This window comes from Microtus oregoni, unplaced genomic scaffold, assembly GCF_018167655.1.
Source record: "Microtus oregoni isolate MIOR12 unplaced genomic scaffold, Mior012 000036F_ref0000092, whole genome shotgun sequence".
In the NCBI taxonomy this organism is placed as follows: Eukaryota; Metazoa; Chordata; class Mammalia; order Rodentia; family Cricetidae; genus Microtus; species Microtus oregoni.
In genome coordinates, this window is record NW_024543095.1 from 8961295 (window position 1) to 8981977 (window position 20683).

At 44.5% G+C, this 20683-nt stretch overlaps 1 protein-coding gene across 3 annotated transcripts in view; it reads left to right on the plus strand.

The window, feature by feature from the left end:
- Crim1 (cysteine rich transmembrane BMP regulator 1) overlaps positions 1–20683 on the plus strand; it is a 175720-nt gene that overhangs the window by 70984 nt on the left and 84053 nt on the right. The window contains exons 3-4 of one of the 3 annotated variants that reach the window (XM_041631123.1): positions 10923–11165; positions 12213–12333. The exons of 1 other annotated variant lie outside the window; for it this stretch is intronic. In XM_041631123.1, the coding sequence (XP_041487057.1) occupies positions 10923–11165; positions 12213–12333 (364 nt within the window). The remainder of the gene's footprint in view (positions 1–10922; positions 11166–12212; positions 12334–20683) is intronic. One more of the 3 variants, XM_041631124.1, reaches the window with a different exon arrangement.

Here is a 20683-nt window from a genome sequence, read left to right on the forward strand (position 1 = left end):
ATGGTCTTTGGCGACCCTGTGAAAGGGTCATTTGACTCCCCAGAGGAGTCACGACCCTCAGGTTGAAAACCACTGCTCTAGAGCTTGGATACATATACTGTGCTCTACATAATAGGAATATACATATACATACATACATGCATACACACACACACACACACACATACACACACACATATATTCTGCTGCTCTTCAAGCCAGTCTTGTACAATAAGATTTCTCATCTTAACACCTGAGGGTTCTGAGGCTCTATAAAATGTATAATTTATATAGGGTAGCAGAGATAGGTGGTGAAGGCCTGTGTGTGCGCATTCATGCGTGTGTGCACTTGTGCATGTGTCTAGACTGTTCTAGTAAGTAACTGTGGTACAGTGGTGGCGTCACCAAGCCACTGATTGCTGAGCATGCACCAGGTACACGACTTCCTGCAGCCTCTTTTATCTCGCTAATAACAACCCTAAGGAAGCTCCAACTCAGAACCATTTGGTGAAGATGGCCCAACTTGTTTTTAAAAACCCAAGATTTGTACCCAGTTCTTGTTTCTTAAGCCTTTGTGGCTATAATGACTCCTATATAAAACTGGACTAAAAGTAGCTAAAAATAACCTCTGTTCAGTGTCTGAATGGTTCAGACAAACGGATCATCTTCCCTGAGGTGGAACTTAAAAAGAGAAAGAGAGGAGGCAGAAAAAAAAATGGCCAAAATATTTTTCCAAGCATCTATTTATAATTTTAGCCTCATGTCTGTGTCCAGCATGTGCGGACCTGCGTGAGAACTACCAGTGGAACGGTTAAACAGCCTGTTCTTCCTTATTTTCTGCTGCCGTTGTCAGTGGGGATAGAATAGCAACAGAATGTTCTGTGCCACCCCCTACCTGTCCCTTATTCCTGCTGCTTGAGCCCTCCTTAATTCTTCTCTTAAGTGATGTCATCTGCTGCAACTCCAAAGGTCTCATATCATCATAAAATAGTACTTAAAGAACTTCTCAAGACTTTTTAAAAGTTCATATATCATCTCTGAGTCTCGGGAACTTATTGATAATACCTTCAATTTGATGTTCTCTCTCTCTGTCCTCTCGTGTGTGTGTGTGTGTGTGTGTGTGTGTGTGTGTTGTGTGTTTTCACATTTTCTCTTATATTGCAAACACTTGAGAGTGTTGACAAACTGACATTTGAAAGGATGTGATGGGCCGCTCCTTTCATTCAGTAAGCATCTACTGGTCCTCTTGAATGAGCCGACGCCAAGGGCTTTGGAACCTGATTGAGTAGGAAATGCTCCTAGAAGCTGGCTGGAGTGCGTTCATTGAGCACACCCACAAGGGCCGGCCCTACATTTTACAGCTGAGGAACACCAGACCCTTCCTTCCCTCGTGTTTAAGATCTGGCGTTTTATTGTACTCTTGTCAAAGCAGTGTCGTCCTTGCAGGAAAGAGCAGAGTTACAGCATCCATTCCTTGGGGACGCTAAGCACGGAAGGCAACTAGACCCACAGAATGCTGCGGCAAAATTGAGGATTCTGTTTGTGTTCTGTAATGGATGTCGCCTTCTGGTAGGACCCGTCCCAGAGAGCTAATGTTTACACCTCCTTGACATTTTCAAGCTGTGAGGAAGAGCGTTTTTAAAGACGCTGCTTAACTGACTGTGAAGCTAGTTCATTTAGGCTTCCCTCGGTTATCATTTGTCCTGCATCCTAATAATTACGATTCCTCTGTGGGGGGAGGGGAGCCCAGCATGTGACAACAAGGAGGGGGTATTTACAGAAGGTGGCTCTATTAGGTAAAACTAATCATTTTAAAACCAACATTTGGTTCTTTGTCCTGCATCCTAATAATTACGATTCCTCTGTGGGGGGAGGGGAGCCCAGCATGTGACAACAAGGAGGGGGTATTTACAGAAGGTGGCTCTATTAGGTAAAACTAATCATTTTAAAACCAACATTTGGTACTTTGTGCCTTTATTCTAACCTATATTTAGGCCTTATCTTATTGTCAGAGTTCTTTTTAAGAAACAGATTGTAACATTTTGGAATTGCATTATGGTGTATGAATATGTAACTATAATTCTTTGAATGGCAAATCCGTCTGGCAGTAAATTGAATATACTTCCTTGCTATGAATTCACAGATGACACAATACAATTTCTCTGGGCTGGGAATTCTGCTGTCACATGCAAACTGTGTCTAAAGTTAAGAAGAATGCACACGCTCCTCACTCAGGGTCTGCCTCTTGCCTGTCCCCCCCCCCCCCCAAGCCTTCTGCCCGTGATCAAAAGGCGATCTTGGGTTTTGCCTCCTCTCGGGTAACTCTGATCCCTTCAAAGAAGATTCCAGAGAAGGCTGGTTAGGTCATATTTTCTAAGAACGAAGACAATTTTGAATTTCCTGAGATCATGGAACAAGGGCCGGCACAGGTGTGCTGAGCACATGCACGGCCGCACCTTTCCGTTGCCTTGGGAGTCTCTGGGAAACTTTGCTGGAGTAGCACACTTCCAACCCCGAGCTTCCGGGTTCTGTTTCCCAGGCAATTCTGACAGGAGGCAAGGAGTGAGTGAACCCTTGTAGAGTTTTTAGACTCAGATTCCTTGGCCTCGTTCCCAGAGTTTCTGATTCTTCACACTAGATGAGGACCTTAGGATTTTCATTTCTGGCAAATGCCTAGGAGATGCTGCTGGCCTCGGCCCTGAGCGTCACTGGAAAACAGCACCCTGGCTCAGCCCATCTGAAACTTTGCAGTGTCCGGCTGCTGCAGTAGAGCTGCTCCATTTCCTAGCAGTGCTGCTGCCTACTGCTGACTGGGGGCCGTACCTGGAGTAGCCAGTCTGTAAGTCTAGGTCAGCACTACTCTGGGCTAGGAAAGCTGTGTGGTCCAGGGGCCCCTAGACACATCTTGAAGTGTAATATGCAGACTGGAGCTCTGAGCTGGCCAGACTAGAAGAGTCAGTTGGCCCTTTAGTACCCATGGTTTGCTTTGAGTGTGTGAAGCTGCCCTGGCAAACGCTGTATCCATAGCGAGTATCCTTGGAAAGATTTTCAGTTTGCCGAAGGAGTCGGGGCTGTTTCTTCAACTGAAGAACACAATGGGATCGCCTGGGAGCTGCTGAAATAAATACATATACCCCCCCCCACACACACACACACACCTCTCTTTCCGAGCAATCAGATCTAATCAGTGAGGTGTTTTACAGACAGTGGTGTTTTTAAAAGTGTTGTGAGTGATTTTTAACGCGCACACACAGCCAGAGTGTAGAAGACTGAATTAAAATATTACATCCAGTAGTTGTGTAGATCCTTTACTGTTTTCTTCTTTGTCTTCAGGCTGAGTTATGTTGTGCTGTGATGCCGGGGGACTTTATTAGGCAATTGAAAACACTTTAACTTGGCATCTTTCATAAACCGTGCAGGGAAGGCCCTATGCAGGCTCTCCTGCTCTTAAAACCCAACTTCAGGGGAAAAGAAAGAGCTGGGAAAGCAGTGTGGGTGTTTTCTGAAGGAGCTGAAATATGAAGTATTCCTGGCTCTTTGTCAACAAAAGCCTAATTTCCCCCCTTGGGGTTGTGATCGTGTGGAGCAAGTCTTCACAGCAAAGCCTGCCAAAAAAGGTTATGATAAAATCATGGAATGTGAATGAAGAGAGCGCGCCAGTGTAGCTTTTAAAGGAGTCGGCCTCGAAACTTGAAAGCAGGGGGATGACATGTGTACTGCATTTACTATAGAAGTTTCCAGAACAGAATACCGCTGCATGCCGGCAGGAATGGGGCCTGGTGCTGTCTCTGTGGCTAAGAACAAACGAAACAGGGCAGCTGGCAGTGCGCTGATGAGCCCTCAGCAAAGCCCGTGCCTTCCTTGCCATTGCAAAGCCGTGTAGAACTGAGTATTTGAGCAGAATCATGGCCGCGGACTAGACATACAAGTCCTAGACGAGCCAAATACGGAACTTTTGCTTTGGGCTTTGTGGACTTTGGCAGCTCAGCCGCTCATCGTGTGTCCTCAGCCAGGTGTCTTAGCTTCCCGGGATCTGTCTTGTCATCTGTTCCGTACAGATGAAAATGTAGTCCTCCTTTTCACTGAAGAACACAAGGTGGGGTGGTGGTTGGGAGGTCCTCAATTTGGAGAGGTTTTTTTTTTTTTCCATTTCAATCCTTAATAAGAAATATTATACATCAAAATGTTTGCCTTGTGGCTTTTTTGTGAGTTTTAATTGGTATTCTCTGCATGTTAATTATACTTCAGTTTAGATTTCTTCTTCTTAACTCCGAATGTCTATTCCTACTTAGAGTCAGCTCTGTCTTGCCTTCAAGGTGTTTTCCTCGCTGTTCCTTGGTGCTGGAATATTCTTGTCTACTACTTGTATTCCTATGGCCCTCTCTGTTATCACCATGGATTCTCTAGTAGCTGGCTTAGAACTCACTGTGTAGTCCAGGCTGACCTGGAACTTGCCATGCTGACCGTGTTTGTCTCCTGAAGGCTGGGATTGCAGGCATGTGCCACCAGGCCCTGCTTTCTCTTTCTTTGCTGCACTGAGGAACTCTGCTGGCTGATGCAGTGCCTTGGTATCATTGATTGTACTTCAAAGCCTTTATCGCCACCTGGCACTGTGCTGAGAAGCCCTTTGTTTGAATGCCTCTCTCTGGAGCCATAAATCTAAGAAAGGAGGACTTTGCTCCTTCCCTGCTCAAATCATTCAGTTAATGTTTGTCAACTGAGTGAGTGAAAGACAGATACCAGGACTTCATAGACTATGCTGCTATCACAGCATTTATCTCCAGATTCTATCAAGTGGCCGAGGGCCCCTGTGACACCCAAGGTCAATGTCACAGCTGTTCCCATCAGCGGAAGGGACACCACAGTGAGATCTGGAGCAAACAAGCATAGTAAGCCCTTTGCCTCTTGACTTCATACTCTGTGTCCTTATTGAAGTCTGTGATATCAAAACTCATCCTAATCTGGGGTCTTTGAGTTATCCTAGGAGTTACTGGAATTCCCAGAGATGTCTCAGAATGGCGTATTATGAGTTTAATATCAACAGGCAGAAGGAATCAGGGTTGGTGCTGAGGGAGGACCCAACAACTCAACTATGCAGTTGAGTCTTCAAGAGTCAGATTTAAATTTCACTGCTATTTTTCAAGTTTTCCAGCAGCCAATGTGCAGCATTCTGCTGCTGCCTGGAGTGACCATGCCAAGGGATTTAGAAGTCAAAGGGAGGCTTCGGTCTCAGATGTTTCGTGGAGCTCAACCAAATACACAGGGTTGACAAGAGTCTGGCTGCATGACCCCTCTCTCTTAAAAACTCATTTTTCCTCTTTCCATCTAATAGCTGTCCATGTGTCTTTTACTTAAAACCTGGGTTTAAGCAGAAAATTCTAAAATGCATTTGCTGCCTTCTGAGTTGTGGTTTTACTTTCTCTGTTGGTATATGATTCTGGAAAAGGCCTAGAAATAACCACTGTCTAGTCTAGTCTAGTGGAGGGTCAAGTGACTAGGTTTGATTGATACTTTGCATAATTACTATGACATCATTTTATACTAGGTAACCATATCAGTCCTCAAAGGAAGATTACTAGTATGGTAAAACTAACTTGTTTTTCCTTAATTACTTCAGTTGTGAGTCATATTGTCTTTCTATATCTGGGGCAATTTTTACTTTTATAAGATGCCAATTGCAAAGTTACCAGGGCAACCAGACAAAAAAGCTTGCTAATTAGCTTAAGTATTATATGTAGATTTGTTAGATGCCATTGGGAAAGAGTTTAAAAGGACTTCTTTTCAAATAGATAAAATTTTCAACTTCAAAGGTAACGCCTTTCTCATTCATGGGAAATTTATGATGTGGCAATAGTTTCCTTATTTATCTTCCATGTGGAAAAACGAGCAAGAGAGATGTAGAAGAATAAATAAAGATTTCCAAGAGAACGTATGTGTTTGAAACAGGCTGAGAAAGAAGGAGGCAGAACAACAGTTGCTGGTGTCATGGTAACACGTCGGGTTAAGTGTGTACAGGATGCTGAGTGCACACAAGTACTAGGTGATCCAGGGAAAGATGGGAAATAAAGCCGCTATTAACAAATAAAGTTATTAAACAAGAAAATATCTAGAGGTTTTCCAAATCTCAATTCTTTGAAAGCGTGATTTCACAGTTCACCAGCTCAGTGTAAAACTTGAAACAAATGCCTGCTGTCGTCGTAGTAACAGCCCAGGTTTGAAGAGTGACGGCAAACAGTGTGGCGAGCGAGACATGGCCACTCCCAGGAGAGTCTGCGGAAATCAGAAGACCTGAAGTTTCAGAATTAAGAAGGCTGATGTCAAAGATGGGCGTGTGTGTTCGGTAGATAGAGAGTGTGTGTTACTTTTAAATCCTCATGTTTTAAAAACTGCCCATAACACTATATATGTTCACACATATGTGCAGAGCCATAAAATCTCAAAGAATTAACAAAAACAGAAAATTAGACAGCACGCATGAACTAGTAACAAATCATTAAAGAAAAACAAAAGGAAAACTCCCTCCCTCCCCCCAACTTAGCTCTACAGACATTTTATAGCAAAATAAAATGTTCCGAAAAACGTCAAAAGAAGAAATCAGTGTTGAGTTACAGATTATTTCAAAACAGATCACATTGAGAGGAACACATGCGAAACTTAAAACATGACTGAAGAAGTATTTGGCTAAAATGTTAAAGTCACATTTTTATATGTTTATAAGTAAGCAAGAGAGAAACACAAGTGAATTAGTCTTTATGTTAAGACTCTTCAGGAACACTAGCAAGAATCTGAAAGACTAAAACATCCCAAAATGTAGAGGAACTGACAGGTACACAAAACAGGAACAGTGAAGCCTTGTCAGTGAAGTTTCCTGGGAATTTGGGGTTTAATACAGCTTAGGAAAGATGAGTCTAAAAGAGCTAGGATAATAATATAATATTGAATAATTGCTAAGGCACCTGCCTGCCCCCTTTCCATTTAAGGTAGTTTTATGAGAAAGTTATATGTAAACATCAAAAAAATAGTTAACTTTGTGTTACAGAAATAGTTTTGCTATAGTTGGGCATGTTGGCACACACCTTTAATCCCAGGATTTGAAAGGTAAAGGCAGGCAGATCTCTGAGTTGGAGCCCATTCTGGTCTATATAATGAGTGCCAGGCCACCCAGGGCTACCCAGAGAAACCCTGTCTCAGAACAAAAACAAAACATCTTTTGCAGTAGTGGAAGAGATAGAATACAAAAGTCCTCGTTGAAAGAGTCTACATAACTATATCTAAGACTGAATAGGCCAGCACTTGGAAAAGAAAGGGGGGGGTGAGAGAGTAGGCGTGAGTATTGGGGGGTATGAACTCTAGTAACTACTATACTCTTCTTTTTTTTTTTTTTTTTTTGGTCTTTTGAGACAGGGTTTTTCTGTGTAAGTCTTGACTGTCCTGGAACTTACTCTGTAGACCAGGCTGGCCTTGAACTCACAGAGATCTGTCTGCCTCTACCTTCCGAGTGCTGGGATTAAAAGCATGTGCCACCACCATCCAACCTATACTCAAATTTTTACGCTTAAAGATCCTAAGTTATTAGGAAGTCACAGTCAACAGAACCATTTAAAATGGGGTGTTTTCTAAGAACCCAAAGGGTGCTTTACCATCTGCTAATTGACTGTATTAGTTAAGGGAAAGCTAGTATAATTGTCTCGAGAAGAGTTGAAATAGTGTTTGGTAAGATTAAACCTTAATTCTCGACATTCTTGGACACTTTCACGTTTAAAGTCCTGATTCATGTATGTTCACTGACAGTTAGCACTGCCTGGGTCGCCTGCCTTGGCCCCTGTGTGCTGCAGAAGCTCACACGGCTCTCATGCCGTACACGTTTTAAGAAGTGACATTGTTAAAGAGTGTCAAGTCGAGTAACTAGCAAACGCTAATATGTTGGATTTGTATGCAAAACATGGAAGAATATGTTTGAAAAACCTTAACTATATATGTCAAATCCTCAGAGAATATGAATATAATAGAATGTAGGGCTGGGTCTCAGAGAGTACTTATGTACGGGACATCCTAGGTTAGATCCCCAGAATCCCATAAAACCAAGCCTGGCAATCCATACCACAGTCCTAGCGCTTGGGAGGAAGAAACATGAAGATCAGAAGTTCAAGGTGATCCTGAGTTACATAGATGGTTTGGGGCAACCTGACCTACACAAGACCCTGTCTCAAACAAATAAATCAATTATAATAAATAAGCAAATGTAATAATTCAGTGCTCTTTATAGGTAGAATTGGGGCTTTTCTTTATTATAAATCAGTATCAGCATCTGCCAGATAAGCAGTCCTCTTGGATGTACTTTACAAAGACCAAGCTGAACCCCATCGCCAAATTAACCTTCTATTTCTCAGCTCTTTGAGGATCCCCATACTGATGCAGTAGGGGGAGATTCTCAATGTAGACTCCTTGTCATTGACGTACCTTCTCTTTGCAAGGTAGTTCCTAGGGATTTTGGTATGAAAGTAAATGGCTAGGTGTTTCGAGAGTGGAGCTAAGACCTCTGTGGCCCACACATGTGATTGTAGGCTCTGTGGCTCTGAGGAGAGGAGAAAGTTCAGCTGTGAGGGCTTATCAGAAACCATATTTCCAGTCAGGAAAGAAGTTAGCCCAGATAAATCAACTCAGGAGGGAAGAAGGTCAGGGCCAAAGCTGAACACCTTCAACAGCAGGCAATCCTAGGACAGGAGTCATATCATACCAGAGTTCATGGACCAGACGGACCAGGGTCAGCTCACCCCAGCCCATTCACCAGCCGTATGGACGTGGGCAATTAGCTTAACCTGCCTCAACCTTCATTTCATTACCTGCAAAATGGAGCAGATACTAGCTCAGAGAATTCCCAGGATGTCAGAAGGTGTGTGTGTGTGTGTGTGTGTGTGTGTGTGTGTGTTCCACTATTGAAGTTTACCCTTAGGCCAGAAGCTGTTTTCACTTTCCACTCTGCTTTAAGCGTATTGGCTGTTGGTTTGATGGCAGCAACTGGTCGCAAGGGCAGGGCTTGCACTTGACTATTGACCCTGACTGAGGCAGAGGTGTGGTGCACTTGCCTTCTGTCCAACAGGAAAAGTAGGACGCAGCTGTAAGTTCTGTGAAAGAAAGCACGTCGCATGACCTTTAACGACAAAGTCATCTCCGTGTCCAACACGTTGTTAACTGTAGAAAACAGTGCATGGATTTGGCTCTCTTTCCTCTCTCCAGATCCTTCTCTGCCTCTTATTCCCCGCTCCCCAGTGTCTTCTGTTACTCACAATCCCAAAGCCTTACAATTGCAAGAGGGGACTTCTTGCGCAGTCGAGATTCCGTTGTCCCCTTTCTTGGAAGGCTCCTCTGGGTATCTCTGCAGCACTCATTTCATTCCACGCTTGCTCTGCACCTCGTAGCTGCCCCTCCTCAGCAGTCTTAGCTCCCCTTACTCTGTCTGTCTCCCAAAGCGTTTAACACTCTCTGTTGCTGTTTATAATATCGATCGCTTTTCTGTCACCCTTTACTGCCTCATAGACCAGATGAGGGCAAGAATCAATCTTAATCTTTCTCTCTCCCCCTCCCCCTTCTCTCTCTCCTGGTTATCCCAAACGGCTAAATCAATTGGCACTCAGTAAATAGTTCTGGATGCATTTTCTAGGACTCTAAGCGTGCGAAATCTCTTCGCACGTGTTTTAGCTAGACGCGTAGTTAAGGAAGGCGACCAGGAAAGTGAAAGGGAAGGCAGCCAGGTTGGAAAGTGAGCAGAGGAAGAGCCAGGTATCATCCCATCACTTGGCAAGAGGAGGCAGAAGGATGAGGACTTCCAGGTTCGCCTCTGCTGCATGAGGCTTTTGAGGGAGAGAAGTCGGAAAGAAGCAGGTTTGGCTTGGGAATGACAGTTATGTCTGTGCTATCCAGAGCTGAGTGAAACGTGAGCGGTGCCTTGGCTCTTGCTTTTTCACTGATTAGGCAGGTTCCTTGCGTTTTCTACCTTAGGTTGGTTGGTTTGTTTTGGTATACACACACAGACACAAATAAGGAAACTCTTGACTTCAATCCCGTTTTGCGGTGTCATCTGTGGGTTTTAGTTTAGTAAAGTCAGTTAAAGGTTGCGGAAGTGGTCACTACAGCACAGTGTGGCTTTGTTTCACTAACATCTTCCCAACACCCAGACCCTCTTCAAAGGTCACCATCTTTAGTAGTTTTAGATTGTCGCAGTCTTTTCCTCGAGGCCGTGGGTCTCTTAAAAGCGTAAACCAGGAACATAGCCTGAGGACTCCAGTTTGATGAGCTCGGACTCTGCTGCTTAGTCTTACACTTGCTGGGTAAAGCCCACTGTTACTTTCCCCATCTCTGAGACTGAGCTGTCTCCATGGGTCAGCAGGTGGCATTGCATGGACAGGTGCTTCCCGTGGGCCAGACGTGCCGTGTAGGAGAATGATGGGGGAAGGTGGCTCCTTGTCTTGTTCAGCTACCACGCCATAAAATTGCACATCTTAATAAGCTGCTTTTATCGAAGCCCATTTTGGAGGTCAAGTTCTTCATGTCTGGTATCATTCATATTGTCTTCAGTCCCTGGAGCAGCCAGGGCTTGTTTCTGTCACTGTTTGGATTTTTAACCTATGTCACTATCAAGAAAGAAACCTCACAACCCTTGGGTTCACAGTTAGCCTAGACCTGAGTCTGAGCCACGTGAGGCCTTCCCTTTGCGTCCCCTTGAGCTTTGGAGTCTGTGTTGGTTGTACACCATGAGCAAGGGATGACCTGTATTTTGGTGTCACGGGCAGCTCTTGGTAGAGATTTCCTGTGGTTGAGATTTTCACCAGACTTCTTTTGTCCCCCTGCTCTGCATAGTAAATAGACTTGGGATGATCTGTCCTTCCCACAGAAGTGCCCCGCACTGCCCTGGGCATGAGCTAAATTCTTTCTCTCCCATTCAGAAGAGAAGCCAGATTGCTCCAAGGCCCGCTGTGAAGTCCAGTTCTCTCCACGTTGCCCTGAAGATTCCGTTCTGATCGAGGGCTATGCTCCCCCCGGGGAGTGTTGTCCCTTACCCAGCCGCTGCGTGTGCGATCCTGCGGGCTGTCTGCGCAAAGTCTGCCAGCCGGGATACCTGAACATTCTAGTGTCCAAAGCCTCAGGGAAGCCGGGAGAGTGCTGTGACCTCTCTGAGTGCAAACCAGGTAGGCGCCAGCTGGCTGGGCAGCATCGCCCCTTTGCATCAGAGGGCAACAGGTCCCTCCTCCAGGGCTTCTCAGCTCCCACCAAGATGGGCATTCTTGCTTGTGCTCGGGATGGCTTGCTGCTTCACTAGTGTCTCACTCCAGGTCTCTAATCCAAGAGCCAGAGGGCTAATTTCCTGGCGCATGAGTGCCATTATGGAGTAAGCCAGCCCTTTTCTCTTCCGTCTGTATTTTCTTCACGTATGTTTGAGGAAGCTGTTGGGGAAGACTGTGGTGCTGTAGCTCCCTGCTTCACTGCCCCGAGAGACGATCGGAAGCCGCATTTGCAGATGCGTGTGTCACGTGGAAGTTGTACATTTAGAAGCACACATATATAAAACAGAATTGCGTTTGAATAAATACACACATCCGAATGGCAGATGTTTTATAAGGAAACAGCCCCAGTTTTCTTCCTTGGCAGCCCCTCCCGTCCGCCTTGGCTTCGAAGCATGCCCTCCGTCACTTGACTGTTTACTCACCTTCTTTGCCAGTATTGGAATTCTTGTCATGTCGCAGCTGTTTCTCGCTTTATAGTGTATCTAACAGCCTTACCCTAGTGCCAGCATTTCTAACGTAGTCTGTGACTAGGTCTAGGTTGTAGTGGTGTCTTCTTCGCAAGTTTCTAATGACTGATCGGTTTTTTAAATTTTTTTCCCTTTTATTTTTCTTTCTTCATTTTAGTTTTCCTATTAGGCAAACGCTTCAGGCCAGGCGATCCCCTTGTCCATCTCTTGAACTGCTCTGTCAGAAACGCTTCTCGCTGTCCGTCACCATCCGTATCACTCCATGGTCTCATTCTGTTCTCATCCTAACCCTTGTCCCCTGTTTGAGACATACCGCAGTTGCCCTTCCGTTTCATGGACAGACAGAAAAACACTAGAAGGGCCCTCTGGGTTTCAGGGATGCAAGAAATCGTTGGACATTTGTTGACAGTCGTTATTTCGTTTGGGGATTCAAAATACAAGTAGATGTCGCAGTAAACAGTGCTTCTCTGTTTGCCCCTTTCAGTTTTCAGCGTGGACTGCAGCACCGTGGAGTGCCCCCCTGTCCAGCAGGCCGTGTGCCCCCTGGACAGCTACGAAACTCAAGTGCGGCTCACAGCGGACGGCTGCTGTACCCTACCGGCAAGGTTGGTTTGTCACCGGTTCAAGTTTCCTTTCTGACTTATTTGCTAGCACCATCCCCTGGACAGTTTCTCTAGCCTGCAGCTTGTTTTCCCTTGGGAAACCCAATCCTTGCCTGTTTCTCTGGAGAAACCACTGGACTGTTACTATTACTGGCTATTTACATATGTCTCTCCTCACATCAAAGCCAGGTGTCATCAGGTTAAGCCATTAATCTTAAGGATTAAGACTCTTCCTGAAAGCACTCGGAGGACTAGGAAGTAGGCAGGCATGCTTTCCCCTCCGTGCACAGATTAGGAGGCAGAACGAGGCCTCTGATAGTGAGACACGCCATTTGGTCCTTTGCAGCAGATCTTGTGAGTGTGTAAGCCAAGTGCCCAGTGTTATGAAACACTGACTGCTTCCAAGAGCTCATCAGAAGGGGTCTGGATATGTGGAGTCATGCATCTCCCAGGGCCCATTTCATACTGAGGCAAAAAGGTGTCTGAATTCTTAACAGTAATTTTGAGTATCAGACACATTTCCCTTTAGCTGTAGGAGATAAGCCACCATCATTTTAACGTTAGTAACAGGGCATCCATTGAACACTATTGGATGAGGTCTCTAAACCCCGAGAGCCCTCGGGTCTGCTGTTGTTGCTCTACAGAGCATCACAGTGATGCTAGCCAACAGTATGTTGCTTTCAGGGAACCTGGGTCCGCAGTCTGCTTCCCCTTACCCATGATACCTGTCCCTCTTCTCTGTCATCACTACCTCCTCCGTCTTTTCTAGCCCTTTATGTTGTCTTTGTAATAAAGGCATTTCCTTTCTTACCACTTCTGTTCTGCATAGAATACCAAGAGCTGAAACCCTTCCTTATTTAGTTCCATCTGTAACCTCTGCTCCAGTCCCGTCCTAGTACCAGGCATTTGGCATTTAGACTTACTGCATGAGTAGTTTTGGTTATAGGAATGACTTTATGAATTAGGAATATGTAAGTATAGGTAGCCCCTAGTTAAAATAACCATGGGTTAGTTGGAGTTCTATGCTTTGACCAAATCTTTGAGATTTGGCTCATGATCTCAGAGGTTTCGTTCTGTCATAGGAGGAGGATATTTCAGGGCAGTTCGCCAAATGGCATCCAGGGAGTAGAGAAGAGAGATTTTTGATTAGGGAACCCCATACTCTTCTCCCATCTGTTCCATTGGACTCTAGCCTATGTGATAGTACCATCCATATTCAAGGCAAGGCTCCCCCACTTATTCCTCTCTGGCAGTGACCTCCCTCTCAGACCCACTCAGACCTAGACCAGCGGTTCTCAACCTGTTGGTCACAACCCACTTGGAAGGTCACATATCAGCTATCCTGCATGTCAGGTATTGACATTACGATTCGTAACAGCAGCAAAATTGCAGCTATGAAGTAGCAATGAAATAATTTTGTGGTTGGGGGTGACCACAACATGAGGACCTGTATTAAAGGGTCAGAGCATTAAGAAGATAGAGAACACTGATCTAGATCCTTCTCAATCCCATCAGGTTGATTAGATGAACCACTACAATAAGTTTCCTTTTTCAGTAATCAGAGAAGATACTTAGAGTTTGTTTTCATAATTGCTTTTTTCCTTCTTTCAGTTAACGAAATGTATTAAGTCTCTAGTGTCCTGGCCTTTTTCTTATCCGAAACCTAGGATTCTTTCAGACATGTCCCCTATGCTGTGTCATGAAGTGGAAAACCAAGATTTCTGTGAAAGTGGTGTGTTTAAGAGGTACAGCCACCTCCCTGTGACATTAGGATGTTGTATCTATGTGATGTTGTGTGCAAAGGGTGAACACCCATGCACACACAGGTACAGCCAATCACCAGCAAAAACAGTGGAGCAATACTAGTAGTCACAAATGTTCTTTCAAGGCCTTCATAAAAAGGGAGATGGTTCGTTGTATCAGAGAACCTAATTAGTCAAAGCCAGGCAGGCCTGTCATTGAGTGAAGGAACGGGACAACTTTGAACTCAGTTTTACAGCTCTAATTAGCACCTTTTGTATGCTGGAGGTACAGGGGACTTTTTCTCCCAGTCACTCTTGTTGGGTAAAATGTATAGGATCTGTAGGAAAACACTAAATCTCAGCTTAAGGAGGAAACCTCACAACTGATAACACTCAGCAGTGAGTCACGCTGCTTTCTGCGGCCGACTCCAGATCCTGGCGCTGGGTAGATGTCTTCCCATCTGGATGGCTGCCTGCCAGCCGTGCTTAGAAGAAATGTTACATTGGGACAGAGGTTGCCCCAGATGCTTTCTGTTGCGACTCTAGTAAACAGAAACCCGAGGGTGGGTGTTATTGTATTAATGCAGCTGTGTCTCTGGCGTTCTGGTGAAGAATGGTCCAAGAAAAACGGTGCCACCGCAGAAGCACGGAGAAGGAAGTCATCAAAGTCCTGCTGTCAATTATTTGCAGGGAGGACTACGTTCTCACAGCTCTTACCTTCCTGTGTGTTAGATAGCCAGTGACCCATGCTTGTCCCCTTCCCTGCTACACACTCACCCTTTGTTCCGGCCCAATCAGTGCTCTCCCCGACTCTTCTCATGCTCAGGACCTCTGCATTTCCAGCCGCCTCTCTCCACATAGTGTTTCTCTTCTTTGACCTGGACAGCATCTGCTGTCTTTTGGGGATTCTGTTTTCCTCTCTTTAAGGTGTTTTCGATCTTCGATGTCTCCAGTGTGCCCTTCTGCTCCCTTGGAACTCCTCATTCATCTGTTTACATAACATGTTTATAATACATTGAAATCATTCAGATGTTTCCTTTTTATTTTGTGATTCTCAAAGAAAAGTGGGTATTTGTGATCTCTATTACAAAGGAATAATATGGCCAGAGTATATTATGAATGAATAAATGAATGAATGAATGAATGAATGAACAAGCCCATGCTTAGCCAAGGTAATGCATATGTTAAGGAAGAGTGGAAAGAACACTTGTAGCTTCTTTATCCCCTTCCCATTGCTCATAATGCAACTATTATGCATCATCTCACTTTAAAAGCCTTGACTTGCTCCCAGACCCTTTCCTTAAGCTCTCCTACCCACCAGGACTACAGAATGATGGCTCCCTCCTAGCACTGCCCTCGCCTAACACAGCATGAGTCAACCTTTATCTCTCCATTCCATCTTTTCTGATACCACTCATCCTGCAGGATTCCAATTAAATTCCACTTTATCCACAAGGTCTTCATCTTTCACGTCATACCTGTTCTGCCCCCTGGGAACTCCAAGAATATCCTTTTCCTTGCTGTCAGTTAATCACGCATTTCCTTGCACCTTTATTTAATTGCTGCATACATAAAGTCTTATCTCACTAGCTGAAGAATGTTTCTAGAGGTCAGCAATTATGACATATTTCCTCTGTGTGTGCGCATTAATATTGGTAAATGCAGAATATATGTGCTCGGTCTGTTGCTTAAGTCTGTTCAGGATAGCTTCGCATATGAACCAGGGTCTCTCTTATTAAAGAAGTTTGTAGGTTATACTGTGATCAAAGAATGAAAACCCAAGCAAACATATAAAAATAGAAATAAAAAGAAAATTGCCTAATTTATAGTAATAGCATTTTAAGAGAAACCTTTGTTCTCATGAGAGAAACATGTTTCCTGCGCAACAGAAACCAGGATGGAATATATAAAATACTATCATGATTGTTTGACTTTCTCACCTGCTTGTAAAGACCTTGGCTAAGAACTTAGAGCAAAGCCAGTTGTTAGAGAATTCAGGCAGGAGAGTCTTTTAGGGCAGAGAAGGGTAAAATAGCTGAAAGCCCAGCAGTAAAAATTTACTTTTCACTGAGAGTAACCACTTCTCTTATGGCTTTGCTCTCTTTCATAAAGACCTTCCAGCTCTTCCTAGCAAGGCTGTTTGACTCAGTCAGGCCCCCAGCCGCCCATTTCTGTGTGAGCTCCTGCTCAGCTTGTGAGTTTCCCCCTGAGTGGCCTGCTTTTATTCCACTGATTCATCAAACTTACAAGGGAAGGACTCTGCTCTCTGGGTGTCCTTACCACACCTGGATAACACTTTTGCCACTGACACGCACTTCTTTCCTGGCCTGCCCCCTGGCCTCTTGCAGCATCCTGGCTATCTCTTTAGGACCCAGAGAATTCAGTTTCTGCTCTCTTCACGTGGATCCTGAAAGTGATAGATATCTATCGTGCGCACGTGGGAAAGAATTAACCATTGACCGAGGATCAGTACTCTGCAACCTGGTGCAGAGTTGCAGGCGATAGATATCTATCATGCGCACGTGGGAAAGAATTAACCATTGACCGAGGATCAGTACTCTGCAACCTGGTGCAGAGTTGCAGGCACACTGAATCCTTTTAGCCCTTTTCTGTTGTTTCCACTCCATGATTTCAGCAGCTAACATCACACTTTCTAAGAGAAGACAGAAAAAGATAAGAATTCACATCTGGGGCCTTAATCAGGGTCTGAACACCACCGCACAGTAACAGAAGGAGAAACAGAATGTCCTATAGGGCTGGGACCTTTTGTGCATATAGTATCCGTGAGTGTGTGCACGGTGTGTGCCTGTACAGATGCTGCCATGCACAGGGGATTTGCAACAAAACAACCAATGTGTTGTGTACATCGATGCAAATGCTGTCTTTGTAGAGCTGGGAAAACTGTCCTTACACAGTGTGGGGCCAGCAATAACAGACATAGCTTAACTGTGTCACGTACCTTGATCATTACCAACCCTTTGCTCATTTTATCATCTCTATCACAATATGGAATTTACAGTCTAGAAAATGGAAGTCTAGAGAATGACTGACTTCTGTAAAACCGCAGCTGCTCCTTGGCATGAGGGGCAGGACCAGTCTGTCTTCGAATCAGGATCTTCGAAATCCCTGTGCTCCTTCTTCTGTAGTGTTTGTGATGTTTTCTTGTTGTTGTTAAAACAGAATAAGTCAGAGATGTGAGCTTATGTCTGTATCAGCAAAGTGCAAATTAGCAACAAATATGTATTTCAGTTTTTCATTGCCATCCCCATGAGCAGTACAGAAAGCAAAAGACCTTCCGTGTTTCTCCGTTCTTGGTGCTGGCTAGGCAGTTCTCGGCATATAGGTCTGGGTGCCGGTTATGTTTTGGGAATCCCACTGGCATGACTTGAAGGACAACTTGTGTTTGATCTTCCATCCTGAACTGCTTCACGTGTGCCAGGAGGAGGAAGTGTCACAGCAAGCATCTCTAGAGACCCAGATGTGGACATCCCTGCTCCTGCCACTTTGTGTTTGTGGAAGCAGGTCACAGAATAAGCCCTTATCCAAAGAGTAGCAGAGTAGAGTCTTCCTTTTGATGGAAGAAGCATCAAAGAATGTCTGGCCATTTTTAATCCACCACAGTATGCACTTTACAAAAATAAGTGACCTTTAGACCTGACTTTCTGGTTGAAGAAAGTTGCTGAAATCCTGCAGGTGAGTGACCCTGTTCTAAAAACTAGTGTGCTTTTGGCTCTGGCCATCTGGGTCTTCTGAAATTCGGGCAGCTTTATAGTTAAACTCGCTATGTCCTCAGCACTTTGCCCCTCCCTCCCTCTTGACAGTTCGTCCTCAGCAGACACGTGTTCAAGGCCTCTAAGTACGACCTCAGCTGTAAACCTCATTTCGGTTACTGTAACTCAGATCATCTCTCCTTAAGAAGTACTGGGTTTTACTTGCTCAGACAGCAGAAAATGTCATTGAGGTGTTTGGGGAGGGGACGCCAAAACAACTATTTCCCAAAACTAGGACCATGTTTAAAACAAAAGCAATCTTTAAAGGATGTGACATAGAAAAATTCCGTCACTATTCATCTTGTCCGAGAGAAATGGATCTACCTGCTGTATCTGGAGGCTGGATGTACCTCAGATGCACTGTGTGCGTCCATGTTCTGCTGCCAAGCCTAACCCTTAGCCCAGCTGGATGTCTGTCGAGATAGCTTCCAGGTCACTCTCTGTTGTTTGTTTTCCCACTCTAAGGGCACATTGCCGGCTCCAGTGTCTACACCTTCTTTCATTGAGCTTTCACTTTGCCAATATCATTTTTCAGTTAACAGGACATTAAATTGTTAAAATTTGCGGCAGTGATCCCACTGCACCTTACTGGAAGTTAACTGAATTGCTATTTAGAACATTCCATGCCTTCTGATATTTTTGTATGTTTATTGAGAAGATGAATGATAGTCACTCATTCTAAATTTAATGAGAGTTGTCATAAACTCTTCTTTCTGAAACATCTTATCAATTTCTGTCTATAAATATGTTTTTCTTAAAAGTTATTGAGAAAAAAAATCCAAGCCAGTTATTTTGAGTTCAAAATAAATTAAGTCATTGTTTATGATATCCAGAAACTTAAAATAGCTTTGTCTTGGGTTGTGTATGCTGTGAAAGCCAGGTTCCCAAGCTCCCTTTTGGCTCCTGCTTCTCTCTTGACCAAAGGGCCTGACTCTCTTCCAGAACCAAGATCCAGAGCATTGAGATCTCTTACTTTCTGAGACGCTGTATCCAAAAATCTTTTTATTTTAAGCTCAAGATTTATAAGTTCTAATTTTTTTCAGTTCTAAGGTAATTAAAAGTTTTAGATTTTCTTGGCAAAAATGTTAATAAATTTCTCCTGTTTTCACCAAAAAAAAAAAAATGGGGATATATTCAGCACATGAGAAATGAAGTAAAGATCAATGGATTAGACTGAATCTTGCCGGTCAACCCGATCAGAGAAGTTGTACCATGATCCGTTCTCACAGGCGACGTGTATAGAACTGGAAGCTCCCTGCCTAGAGCAGCAGCGGCCAGTGCCTGGGTGAGGGTGAGCCACCAGGTGCAGTGTCCCCGTTCCCCTGAGGACCACATGTCACTGTCAAGGCCCATACCTTCCCCTGTCCAAGCACTCGGGAGACCCGACCATTACTTTGTCATTGTTGTCAGTGAGCACCTGTGAGCCCACCTGTGCACGACACATGTAGTACCTGGAGGATGCTCAGTATGTCACAGGAACTGGGTCTGTCTCAGGGTGAAGGGAACAAACTTCTCACTTTCTTGTTCTCTGAGCCAAAATGGAAGGCAGGAAAGGGTTGCGTGATTTTTTGTTTGTTTGTTTGTTCAAGTTTTGGTGCTTGTCGTGGAACTAGCTCTTGTAGCAACCAGGCAGGCCTCGAACTCAGAGAGATCCACCTGCCTCTGCCTCCCAAATTCTGGGTTGCATGATCTTAAAAGTAGCTTCCACCTCTGAGATTTTCGACTTTCCCAAATCTTCTCAATCGGATGAAACTCAAGAAGTTTGTGTTAGGAAGTTCTTAAGAGAAAGCAAGAGGAAAAGAAAGCCCTCAAAATTCCAGGACTCAGGAAGATAATGAAGCCATAAGTAGGGTCACATGATGATAGGAGAAGGGGACAGTCAAGTGAAGTCACGGGAGAAAGATGGCTGCTTTTTTATCCTTGCATTTTCTTAGAAAAGGCAAAATGAAACACGCAAACTACTAGGCTAGTTCTTCGTGCCTTGGTGGTCAGATACAGAACAGAAAGCTGTGGGTAAGCAGGTGAAGTGGGTGGTCGTGTGTTTGATAGACGGCTCACTGATTACTGCTAGCTGCATATTCTTTTGACGTCTCTGAGGAGACAGTTCCTAAGGAAAGGGGGTGGACGACATCTGGCCAAAGGCTGGATCTACAAATAAGGATTTACTGTATTAAATTGCTATTCTACAATGGAATGCGGCCTTCTCTGTCAGCTGCCTTGGTATGTGTGCTGTGGGAAGGACTCCAGTGTGTGTGTGGGGGTGCGGTCCCCAGTGCCTTAGATACTCCCCATGTGTGCTGAGCAGGGATGCCTGCTGCCCCCTGGACCCATGTGCACATTGTTTCCCTTCTCTGAAGACTCATTTCTACTGAGTTTCCAACTACTCATCTCTCCTCTCTGTCACTGTTCATTCAGCTGTGTGTTCTTAATACCTCTGTATTTCACATTTAGGTGTGTGTGTGTGTGTGTGTGTGTGTGTGTGTGTGTGTGTCACAATTATATTTTAGGAGAGTTTTATGTCCTCTGTTACTAATTTTTTAATTAGCTCATTATATCACTTAAAATAAATATTCTATGTGAAGGGCTCATTTTTCTCCCTCGTTTGAGCCTCAGTATGACTTTTGTCCTCTGAAACACCGACTGATATCTAAGACAGTTTCCCAGCCCCACGCTGTACTGTCAGAACAGTTCCACACGTCAGGAAGGGAAATTAGATTAAAGCAAAGATGCTAACCCACACATGATCGCACAGCCCTGGCCAGAATGAAGATCTTGAAATGCCTTTCCTTAAGACCAGATCTATGTATTTGCCCCCAGCTGCTTCCGCTCAGAAATCTAAGG